This window comes from Eucyclogobius newberryi, unplaced genomic scaffold (assembly GCF_026437365.1).
Source record: "Eucyclogobius newberryi isolate DKJ021-1_F unplaced genomic scaffold, fEucNew1.0.hap1 SCAF_22, whole genome shotgun sequence".
Taxonomy (NCBI): Eukaryota; Metazoa; Chordata; class Actinopteri; order Gobiiformes; family Gobiidae; genus Eucyclogobius; species Eucyclogobius newberryi.
The window spans coordinates 8,326,092-8,338,970 of record NW_027315857.1 but is presented as its reverse complement, the minus strand read 5'-3'; the positions used below and the strand labels follow the sequence as shown (position 1 = coordinate 8,338,970).

The 12,879-nt window shown below is 41.0% G+C and overlaps 1 protein-coding gene across 11 annotated transcripts in view; it reads right to left on the bottom strand.

The window, feature by feature from the left end:
- LOC140371470 (receptor-type tyrosine-protein phosphatase delta-like) overlaps positions 1–12,879 on the bottom strand; it is a 517,665-nt gene that overhangs the window by 68,304 nt on the left and 436,482 nt on the right. For all 11 annotated transcript variants that reach the window (XM_072458636.1, XM_072458627.1, XM_072458628.1 and 8 more), the window contains exons 10-11: positions 8,664–8,809; positions 6,860–7,001 (exon numbers count right to left, since the gene is read on the bottom strand). In XM_072458636.1, the coding sequence (XP_072314737.1) occupies positions 6,860–7,001; positions 8,664–8,809 (288 nt within the window). The remainder of the gene's footprint in view (positions 1–6,859; positions 7,002–8,663; positions 8,810–12,879) is intronic.

Below are 12,879 nucleotides of genomic sequence, written 5' to 3'. Positions count from 1 at the left end.
GTGAACCGCTGCTTATCGTGTTAGCAACAAAGTCATGAAGTGTATTGTGCAGTACTGCATGACGATGAAGGGGAAAGTATATGTACGTGTCATTGGAGAGCCACAAAATCACATGTCTGGAGAGAATTCTGTTGGAAAAGTGTGTCAAAGTGTCCATTACTCACAGGGAAATGCAGACTGTTGGAGAAACTGTGGCAGCCAGGAGGTAAACTACCATCATGTGTTTTGGGATTGTCCTGTCGTTCAGGGTCATTGGACTGAAATCGATAATGCCCTGCAGACAGTTTTTGCCATTGCCATCCCACTCAATTTTAGAACAATGTATTTGGGCCTCAGAACTCCTGCCATGGACACAATCAATGGATACGTTTGGCATATACTTCTAGTGGCAGGAAAAAAAGGCCAGAACAAAGAAATGGTTGACACTGACCACACCAATGATTAAGGACTGGACTAGACAATGCGGTCACAAACACTCTGCACGTACAGAGAGCGCCCGAAAACACCACATTTTAAACGGCTTTATTTATGCTTTTAATGCTGCAAATACTGTTATCTGATACATCGAATGGCTGGTCCATATCTTCAACTTTCACATAATGCAAAAAAACGAAAATCACAAATTTGGGGAAAAAAAGAGAAAATGCTGTTTATCTCAGTTTCCCCGAGGCCGACATGTTCCGGAAATTTGCCCGTTCTGCCACATATTCGGGCTGAATTTGGAAATGGACAAATTCACTAGATTTTGGACTGAATTGGACCCATGTTTAAATCTAAATATACCGTGATTTTTAATGTTTTAAAGTTTAGTTGTAGTAGTAGTATACATATTGTTTCATTATACTCTCTGGTCGTTCTGTCTTGTTCTGTTCTGTGTTGTATATTTGTCTACAAAAAAAGGAAATTAAAAAAGAAAAGAAATGTATTGTGCAGTAGTTTTTACAATGGTCACTTTCTTCATCCGCTCGACATCTCTTGCTCCAGCGGTGCGAGACAGCTGACACAGCGTTTTACCTTCCATTGTTGTTAGGAAATGTGAAGCAGCTTTTGTCCATCCCTGGCCCTGAATGCAGCTTTAAGAATAATAATGGCAGCACAATATACTGCTACTGTATTCTTATAAAGATGCAATACTGATATCATGACCTGAGCAAGTCCCACCTTTCTAATGCAGGAGGGTTCCAGATAAAGATTTAAATCAAAGTGTATTATGACGTGGATTTTTCCAGTTAAGATAAGATAAGATAAAAAGATAAAGATAAAAAATAAGCCTGTATTTGTCCACACAATGGGGACATTTTGGTGTTGCAACGCAGTAGATACAGGAATAAAAGAACTGATAACTTATAGGAAGCTCTTAATAAAATAAATAAAATAAATAAAATAAATAAAATAAATAAAATAAATAAAATAAATAAAATAAATAAAATAAATAAAATAAATAAAATAAATAAAATAAATAAAATACAATTAAATACAATTAAATACAATTAAATACAATAATACAATAAAATAACATAAGACAAAAATAATAATGATAGTGGCAAAAGTAAACACTCTTATTTACAGCAGTTATATGCACATGAATATGTTATTATTGCGTATGAATTTGACAGTATTGCACATGATTAAGTCAGTATTGCACATGAGTATGACAGTACACACATGTTCAGGGCTAACAGTTATTGTTGTGATGTAGTTGTTCTGTTTTACTGACAATATTAGTTTAGTCCTTTTTATAACTAGTTTTGGTCTTGTCGTCACCTTAAGTTTAATTTTTACACAGTGTGACGGACTGACGAAGTATTTGTTTTAATTTGACATGTATTGAACTATAACCGGTATATTAGCAGTAGTATAGTATCGTAGTAGTAGTATAGTATAGTAATAGTGTAAAAGCAATGTTTTATCTCAATATTTTACATACAAAAATGTTCTAGTCTGGTGTGAACTTTTAACACTAACAAACAGCTGCCCACAATATTCCCAGTTCACTCTCTGTCGCAAACATAAGGCTTAGACGGTAACGTTGCGCCGTCCCGTGCAAATTGAAACGATGCATTCTGTTTTTCCGTCACACGAGAGCGGCTTCCCATTTTCCGCTCCCACTGTCGAGTTGGGCTCAGCTGCATAAGTTTGCTACGCCGTGTGTGAAGAACAGGAAATGGCTGTTGACAGCATAATGGGGGCACGAAGAGGCAGTATAAATCCTTAATCATGCCTAAATCATGAGGTGGAGCACTCAGATCATTCTAATGGAACGGGTGTAGACGAGACACAGTGAGACGTTTTCAGTTTTATTTTTAGGAGGCATAACTTTTTTAGTTGAGTATACTACTTGTAGAAAGTGCGTAGAATATACTGCAATGACTATGTGAAATCAAATTGTGCTCTTTCTTTTATGATTATCTGAATTTGGAGCAATAATTCTACGTCATTCAGTGCTTTTTCTGAGCATTTTAACGCTGCTCCCACTCCGAGTATTGTGAGGAATTGACAGGTGGATTCAACCAATGACAGTAAAGTGTGAGCTCTTGTATAAATCCTCTTAAAGCTACTAAATACAATGGATTTTTTATAAACTCAAAGTAGAAACGTGGTCAAAACGCGATATGTTCTTATATCCAACACTTCATTTGGACTAATCTGGCTGCAATGCTAACAAAGTAACCAATAAAGCCAATATCAGGCAACACCAGCCGCTATTACCTTGCCTAAGGACACATTTTGCACTACAGAGGAACATTTCAAATAGTTGGTAATCAAATTGAACATCGCATTGATTCTCTCCCTCCATTTCCCAGTCTCCCCCACAGTCGTTTTCAATTACGAGGCAAATCAACGACGACCTTAATTCACAGACACGAGTTGCATTTGAGGCGGGTCACCTCGTACAGTAGTTAATCAAAACAGCTCGGGCTCCAAAATGAGAGCGAGGGAAACCTGTATTCCGAGTTACAGGGATGGCAGATTTGACTGGGAACATCATTTTGCTTAGCTTTGTTCGCTTCTCATGCAAATCGCTACCCTGAGCCCTAAAAAGTTCATTACCAGTGACACTTTCTATCAGGGTTAAAGCTCATCAGAATACTAATATTTCTCCAAATGTTGGCGTGTAACCGCTCGTTCACTCTGCTCAAAGAATAGCAATTACTACAATGTTCTTTTCCTTCATGGAACCAGGCTTCACCCCCTGTAGGGAACTTCCCACAACAGATGCCATACAGTTGATTCCACAGTCCATTGGAGCCCAAATGAACTAAATGAACAGTCACTTTATATGTATTAGGCCTGCTGCTGTATTTTGCTTATTTATTTAGCTGTTTGATAGCACTCCGCACCGCTAAAATGCCACTGTAGGGGGTAGAACGATTTCTTTAACCACAAGGCTGATGCAGTTCCATAGCCGAACTGCTTAGGCCAGGCAAGGAGCATAAAAAGACACTCCACATTAATTTCATGTTTCTTAAAAAGCTCTCTAAACGTGTAAATAATTTATACCGCATCTCCATGGAAACCAAAACCCTGCAGTAGACTGACCTCACAATGCAGTGTCATGTCGGTGTGAACCTGGCATGCACTCGCTGTCGTTCTATTGTTCCAGTGCACTAGAAAGCTTCTAGCATGCTAGCTTTCGTATTGTGTGTGCTGTAATAGGCACTCACAGATAAATGTGCTGTTATTGTCCAAGGTTACTTTAATTAAGTGCTGCAAAGAGTTAGGCAACTGAATTATGCAAACATAGGGAAAGTGCAGTGATAACATAACATTGTATTTATATCTAAAAAAAATCAACTCAAAAACAAAATAGGACACTTCCTGAATACTTTTAGAATGATCTTAATTTTTAACAAAACTTATGTAAGACCATGTTTAAATATTAAAGAAACTACTGTTATTTTTGTTGACAGTTTTCTAAAAATACTTTTTTTAAATTATCATTGCAATCTGGACGTAGCACAGCACCAGTTTTGGGCCTAACGCGCCTCAATCACCAAAGGCGATGAGCGACTTGACATAAAAAACATATTGGCTTTAGACCAGCAGCAGTCAGCATACAGGGAACATAGATAAAGGGAGGATGTCATCGCTATAGAGCGTCGCACCCAGCTGGAAAACCTGGAATACAAAAACACCTACGCAAACTTTATTTTGGCCTTTAACAACATTCTACCAAACACACTCTACTCACTGGTAAAACTGTGTCACCTTGGACTGAACGCCTCACACTGCAGTGCACATGGATTTATTAACGCACCGCTCTGTGAAGGCATTCTCATCCACCGTTTACCTCAACACCGGTTCTCCCCAGGGGTGTGTGCTTAGACCATCACAGTACATCCTCTACGCACATGATTGCTCTGCTTTCATCCACACTATCATCATACAATTTGAGACTGCACAGGCTACATCCCAAAATAAATGATTGTGGACTTCAATAAATTAAAAAAAGTACCAACAAGAAGAACGTACCACCATCTCTCAACTAGGACAAACCCAAAAGAGGGCAAAAATGTGGATTAAATTGACCGCCTGAAGGAGCCTCATTAGTTTATTTGTTACATTCTGAGTATCTGCACTTTATGACACTTGCATCATAGCTACGCTGATTGATTGATGCTCTGATGTAATTTCATTGTTACTTGTGACCATGAAAAATACTGGAACACCAGATGCAACAGTCATTTTTCTCATCTCCTCTTTTTATTCAGGCTTCGGTTGTCGACTGTGATCAGCCAGCTTTCACCTTCCACATTATCGATACGAGAGGAGAGCGAGCAGAGGGCGCAAAATGGAAACGTAATAAACATGCTAATGCTAGTTCGCGGGGCAGGGAGGGAAAGCTGCTTCAAACCTTCCGATGGCAACCAGACTGTGTGTATTTGTGTGTGGGTGTGCGCACGAGTGAGAGTCAACAGGAAAAGCCGCAAGTGAACGTGCCACCTTTCCTTTTCAATCGGTCTCTGGAGACAGTGCAAAGGGCCTTTTGTTGGCTCATTGGCGAGATAAGAAGCGGGGACAGGGAGAAGGACTTGACAGAGTCGCCGAGCCAGCTTTTTTTCCCCTATAGGATGTAAGCAGCCCTCTCAATAGAAACTCATTTGCCATGTGTAATTGTGGCAGAGAATGGAACACACCTCATTCAGGCTGCCCAAAGCCTTTTCGAAACCATTTTCTCCTTTCAAAACCAAACAAGTCATGTTTTAGAGAGATATTAGGCTGCCTTTGGGCTCTGGGCCACGTTGTATTTGCCCCTGAATGGATGTTGTGTGTAATCAAGATAAAAAATTTGCTCGGCACTCATTATAAAGGAGCCCCCGTCAACAGACTTGATATTTGTCGTTTGACTTTTATTCTCGCTGCTCGCGGAAGGTAAACAGAGCGGGTGACCTTTACCGCTCGGGTTGTTATTCATTTGTGTGGAGAAGTGCGGCGCATTATCCCAAGCTAACAGAAAGTGTCAGTTAAAAGCCTCATAGCTAACCGCCGGCTGTCATCAACACATGCGGGTTAATCACAAGAATTATTCTCATGTTACACGGTCACTTGAATACCCCCACTCAAGTAGACTGATTTGAAAATTATTGCTGAGTTGTTCCATTAAACTACCACAGGCTAGAAATGGATGGCTATTTGCATAATTTAACTGGCATCTTAATTATTGTGTCAGGAATCTGTATGCAAATGACTTAAGTCACTTAGAGATGGGAAACTTACTTGGCTAAATGGCTAATAGACTAAATCGTATCAAGTTAGAAGGTAAAACGTGAGCGTAACCATAGTAATTTCATCTCTTTGTCTTCCTCGTGGCTGTTCCTTCTCATTGGCTGCTTAAGCAAATCATCCGCCCTAATTCAAACATATTGCTTAACAACAAATGTAATATACAATAGAAACATCCTTGTACCATACCACAATGAAGATTATTCATGCAGGTTGTTTTCAACACAAAATCATAGCAGTTTATTTAATATCCTTTTAAAGCTAAAAATATTCAAGAATATTTTTTGTTTGTTTCAGCACTGATAGTATTGATTACCGTATTTTCCGGACTATAAGTGGCACCTTTTTTCATAGTTTTGGCCGGGGTGCGACTTATACTTACATTTATACTTATATACATATACATATACCAATACTTGTATATATACTATGTGATATTATTTGTTATTTTCACACTTGCAACCGCATTTAATACTCCAATGCAACTTATATATGTTTTTTTTGTTGCTTCTAGAATGTATTAAATTAATTTTGTTTTGGAGCTATACCGTCTTCATTAAGATTACAAAGTGACATGTAGTATAACCTCCCAGTATTAAGTGATATTTCTGCACTTGTGGTTCATTCTGTGTTCGAGGTTTTTTGCGATACTTGAACCTCAACTAAGATATTTACGGGGACATTTTAGCACATTTCTGATGCAATGTTGAATTATCCTCTGAATAAAATTATTGAAGGTATGTCAAACAATATTGAGGTTTTTTGTCAATTTATTATGCATTTTTTGGCTGGTGCGACTTATACTCCGGTGCTTATAGTCCGGAAAATACGATAGTATCTGGGTATCTTTTTTTGACAACCTTTTCTCATTTCATCCCCTCTCTATGAAAGTCCAAACATCTCACGCTGAAATTTCCCCCTAAAGATTGAACAAAAGTAGTTCTCATTTCAAATCCTACTCATTCAGTAACTAGTTCTTCCCATGTGTGCTTTGTGTCAGATGCCCTCCCTCCTCCTCCTCATGAGATGCAGAGGGCAGGACAGACAAGACAGTAAAAAGCAGCCTTACCTGGGTTAGCTGGGAGTGAAAGGGTTTGTTAGTGGGGGACGGTTTCTGTAGTGGAAAGAGACCTACCACGTAAAACAGTGAGTCTGGTGGTAGCACTGATCTCTCCAACACTGTTGGAGGCAACGCATTCATATATGGCTTCATCTCGGGGCGTGCGTAATGGCTGAATTCTTAGCACTGAACCAGAGCCGTCGTCGAACTCTATCACCTGCAGGTGCGAGAAACAGGATATGTTAAAGGAGATTTTTTGTCCACAATGCTGAACGGACCCTTCAAGAAATCAAATACATGAGAATTCAACTTTAAAAAAGACATTTGGCTGATGGTGATTGACACAATGAGCTTCCTATAACGAACAAAGCTGCTTTATTTGTGACTGTTGTGCTTGTCCTGTGTATTCTTCATGTGTCGGGGTTATGGATAGTAATGTTATCCAACTATCTGAATGTTGATATTGACAAAGTGTTGTGTTTTTTATTCAGAAAATACAGGTTAAAAATAAATACGGCTATTTAGTTCTCCTGTGTTGCACGGATGTAACTGGGTCAAAACAATTATGCGTCTGACTTTAACTTTAAGAATGGGGAGACTTAGACTGGTCCAAAATGTGGTACTTAAGTCAGAGATATGAGAATTTCAAATGTGCCCCGCTCTTAAAGTTAAGTGTTTCTCTTTTTAAATGCATCACACTGGCTTGAGTTAATGGGACAGAAACAAGCACAGACAGTTATAGGTGGCCTGCTAAAACATTAAGGACATTGTACCATGAAGTGTGGACAGGACCAACTATATTGGACGAACGACACATAAAATGCTCACAAACAGGTGTTTGTTATAGCTTATTCAGCATTTCTCGCATGCTACATGTTTGGTATACTCACTGATCTTAGAAAGCCCTGTGTCATAACTCAATGTCTTTTTAAGCATAGAGTAGATTTCAATACAAATAGGCCTGAGCCTCACATGCGCGCTCCCTCATCCACGCACAGACGCACACACATACTACAGAGACTACAAACAGTTTAAATTCCACAGTATTTCACAACATTAGTAAACCAGTTATGTGTAAAACGGCAAGCTAGCAGTGCTCAAGCTGACAGCAGGTGAGTGTGGAAACGGCATCCTTTCAAAGTAAAAGCTCGGTGAATTTGAGGATGTTGTGGAGGGAATGTGACTGTTAGAAGATGAGGAGCATTGCCTGATGGAATGAGCAAGAAATGAGGGCAGCTAGCAAGCCCTGCAAGGCAATCTGGGAGCGAGAAGTATCACTTTGGTATTCGTTATGAGCGGTCCAGATGCAGAGAACACTGATAAGATTAGATTTTTGTAGCATGTGATGTAAAAACTCAAAGGCCTTTGCTGCAGTAGCGAGCAGGGATGGCAGTGAGGGCAGAATGTGGCGCTAGGATGGTTCCCAGGACTGACAGAGAAATTAATAGAAATCTTATCAGTGTTCTGCTATGATTTGTTATTTCTCATGGGTATGGAGCAGAGCCTCAGCCCGTATGGGAGGAGTTGGACATGCATTAAGATAAAAATGCCACAAAGCAAAAGGCTTTCTGGAGTGAAAGAGCCATTTCTCTTTTCACTTTTTAAGGCTGGTAGTGATGCTAAATCTGAGTCACATGTTTACCACAGTTCAGTTAATCTTTTTGGGGGTTTTCTTTTATTCCAGTACAAATCTGTGATCTTGTGTAAACATGTTCATTAAACCTGATTCATGTTGAAGTTGCGGGCCAGCGAGGCGGTTAGCAGTTGCTAATGCGTGGTGGCAAGTCAGCGGCTTGGATTATGTGCAGGCGGAGCCAAAAGCAAGTGCTGAAGCATTCTCTTTGTCGAGCATTTTACATCAGAACAATAGACCTAATACCTCAAATCTCTGGTTGCTGACTTTCTTCCCCTTCTTGTTCCACACAATCTTCGGCCGAGGATCTCCTGTGGCTTGGCATATGAAAGAGGCCACACCTCCTTGCACGCCTGTTTGGTCATTGGGGGTTCTTAAAAACTTTGGTGGTGCTGAAAAGACAGAAAAAAGGGGGAAAAAAGGCAAATTAATCTCTTATCAAACACCGCACAGAAGAAAAGTACAAAGTCAGTTTCAGCATTGTCGGTGGAGGTCAGGAATTGGAATTTAATCAGATTATCGATGACATTGCACGATTAAGGAGTCTTCAGAACGGTTACATGAAATCCCCCCGGTTTGGTTTGATGCAGACCCCATTTAGGCAATTCTTGTTTAGAGAGCTTATCCAGGCCAGTAGCCGACATTACTAATCTCGAAACACTGGCTTTGAATGGTTTATACGCTCCACAAATGAGGCGCACACCTGAAAAAGTCCGGCTGCTTTCTGATTGGCAAAGTGAGCATTCTGGAGCTCCTAATTGGTCCCTCGTTTGTGCAAAGTGACTCAAGTGTGAAGACAAATGAACCTAAATGCTCCAAAAGTTAGGGAGTTGAGGTGAAACAGTGCAACAGTGTTTGCTTTGTCTCGATGCAGCGCGGCCAACGAGCTGCATTAGTTCGTCGCCGTGGCACGTGGGAAACGGGCACGTGTTCATGCATCGCCGCGCTGCTCCTATTCAACACGCTGCGCCATTAATAGCCGAGCCACCCGCAAAATCTGCCGGATAATAATTTTAAAGCTTTTATTCCTTGAACATTTTTATTGCTTTGAAAGTAGTTTCCGTCTGTGAAAAATCAAAACACATGAAAGTAAGTCATAATCAAAGGAACCTGTCTCTCCCTGATGAGATTCTGATTGTGAGATTAAAATCCTGCTTTATTCTTGATGATCAAAGCATGTTTAATTTGAGCTGTAATAATGTAATAATCGGATAGGGCTACCTCCTGGGCTAGAGTGGTGATTCCATCTGCCCTGCTTTGCACCAACTGTTTGCCTTTTATCAATCACCGGCGCAGGCCATTAGATTCCACACAGCTGCAGTGGTCCCAGCCGCGCGAGCCCCTTCATCTGAGAGTGAGATTGTGATTGTGCAGACTGATTTCCCCTCTCGCGCCCAGCGGAGGCGACAAAACCCCAAGACAAATGAACCTGCAGGATTCTTGGGGGAAGCCACAGAAGATACGTGCTCAGCTATCAATCGGACAAACTGATAAACAGCGGCAGGGCGAATCGGACGAGGAAGTCACCTGACTGCCCGCTGCTCGTGCACCCTCCTCAGGCGCGCTCCCCGTGCCCGCAATTTTCCGGCTAACACGGTTGACGGACGGATGGCACGCTTGACACGGTGTAATTTGAGCGCAGCAAAAAAGCGCTATTATATCTGCATTTGTGCTTGATCTCATTGACTTGGCTGGGGCGTGGCATGAGTCGGCATCCAGCCAAGAGGACTCTGATGTGTAATTGATATGCTATTGGGGCTGTTTTCGCTCAGGGGGCCATCCATTATGGCTTGGTGCATCTCCCCGTGGCGGCCGTGATAGACTGCTACGACATGTGCGAGGGCTCAGCGCTGGAGGTGAGGCGCGGAGGGCGGGGGAAGTCATCGCACAATGGGGAGTGATTGAAGCGTGACATGGAGGTAATGGTGTTTTCACAGACATAGCGCTGATATCGCCATCATACCCCTATTTTAAAGCGGCCCTGACAAACATCCATTTTGATGGAGTCCTCGTATGGCTGGAGGTAGACAGTGGCTGATTGAAACCGCGCTTTGCTCAGAACAACGCCACGACGACGCGCTTTGACAGCCACGTGAGCGATGTGCTGTGGACAAACGCGCTACGCAACGACCTTTGCTTTGTAAATGAGTTTTACTGAGCGTGAGGGCAGCTTTCCGTTAGCAACATGTGTAGCAAAAATGTATTTGAAAGGCTGTTAACTTCCGCTAAGGGCATCGCCTTGGAAACGTGCTGTTCGATTGAATCCATTGAACATTTTAAAAGATCAGGCAAGCAATAAGTTTTAGGTTATTATCACTGAATACAAATGCAATATAGCTCTTTTCAGTACTATTTGTGCAAATATTTAGCACCAAGAAACAGCTGTTTTTGTGTTAATGATTAAGGTTATTTCAACAAACAGAGAAAAGGAGAACCTATATCAAAATCTCACACCCTCTTGTACACATGCCAGTGTTGGGCATGTGAGGAAAGGCAAACTGATTTGAACTGTGGAGCTCAGAACATCTCGTGCATCTGCATTCATTATTAGTTTGTTTGATATTGGCTTAACACTAAATTTAAATGGTGTTCGGAGGCAAGGTCAGAGTCTAATTCATCAGGGCTGAAACATTTCAAATCCTCATGACTCCACAAACATCGACTACATTTTGATTTGCAGCGCCATTAAAAGCATGAATCAAAGCGTGAGCAGAAGAACGTTATGAGAGCCACTTTCTGCTAGAAGCCCATTCTGCAGACACCAGTCCAAGACGGCTCGCTTTTCACAATTATACTGACTGGCATTTTCAATTTCATTTGCATATGAAGGGACTTTCTCCACTGAATCTTGAACTTGCAGGATGAGGTGGGGTTGTAGGGAGTGATAATTAATCCCAACACATGGGACGGCGCTTGGCAAATACCCTGCTCCGTTTTAGACATACACGCGGGAGAAAGGAGCGTTTAAAGACGCCATTAACCTTGTTGGACATTTTCGAGATGTAGCATAGTGCTGTAATATTGATAAATGGTTTGGCTGTAATTGACGTAAATCGGATGAAAAGGGGCTCCTGTGTGGAGGAAGAATGTACTGCGCCGGTCTTCAGGTGTACTTCTTCAATACTTCAATACTTTGGCTTCAAACAAGGGAAGTGTGAGCCTCATGATGACTGTGAACGCAGTCGACTGTGCGTTCTAGAAGCCTCTCTGCGGATTAATTAGCTGTCTGTGTCTTCAGCTCAGAATCGTCTGACCCGATGCCAAGAAAGAAAATGCGGAGATGGCGGATGCGAATGCAGAGATAAATACTGACTTACAAATATTGAAAAAGTGTTGAGATAAACAACACATACTAATCACCAGGACTGGCGCAGCTCAACTCTCTATCTGCAGCATTACGATAAAATTCAATCTTTTGTGATGCTAGAGAAACAAACTGCACATTGTATACGCTCACAAAGGGTCTAGGCAGGAAGACAGAAAAGAAACAGGAGCTTAATTAGAACTGCAGGCTGATTTGCATTGCGAGCTCATCGGTAATCTTGCCTTAAATGGAAGCTGAAATTCCTATTGCAATTAGTGATCACTTGAAAAGGGATATGGCCCCCAAATGATGGTTAATTACAGGATCAAGAATAGTACATTAATCCAGTGCCGAGTTTAAACGTAGTGCAATGATGGGTACCCGCTCCTTCATCAATATTGTGCTGCTTGTCACACATAATGAAGTTGATAATACAAGGCCGAGCGCCTCCCCAAACACATAAATGTGCTGTCTAAGCTAAATTCATAACACTCATTATGGTAAACGAATTCAGTAGAATATACAGTGGCAGTGCTGTTAATGATATTAATACTATGGGTGCATATGGATATTATGTTGCATGTCAAGGCGGGGTCATTGTTTTGCCTCATAAACTGCTCATAGACTCTTCCACAACAGATAGAATTGCTGCACACACAAAGCCTGGTACTGCCTGGTAAAATCATGTTTTTATTTTGCTGCCGCATCCAAATAAATACTGGATTTTTGTTGTTTGTTTAGGCCGTGGAAACAAACCGTTGCCAAATGTGCATATTCTATTACGTATTATTCAGTATTAAGAGTCAGTATCTAACTTCCAGCTCCTTTTTTTAATGTGTGCTTGTTCAAGTAGGATTTGTGGTGCTTCAAACTGGTCTGGCCTGCAATGTTTTTAATATAATTTGTCAATAAACCATGCGTTAGACGGAATGGTCAAAACACAGCTAATTGTTCATAATTTGTGATGTTTGGAGGCTAACGCTAACCCTCCCATTGAAAATGCATTAGAGTCAATGTATGGGATGCAGGAATACAGTTTACAAAGGGGTCTATAGTGCTGCAAGATGAATCGCAATATAATTTACCGTATTTTCCGGACTATAAGTTGCACCTTTTTTTCATTGTTTTGACCGGGGTGCGACTTATATTTATATACTT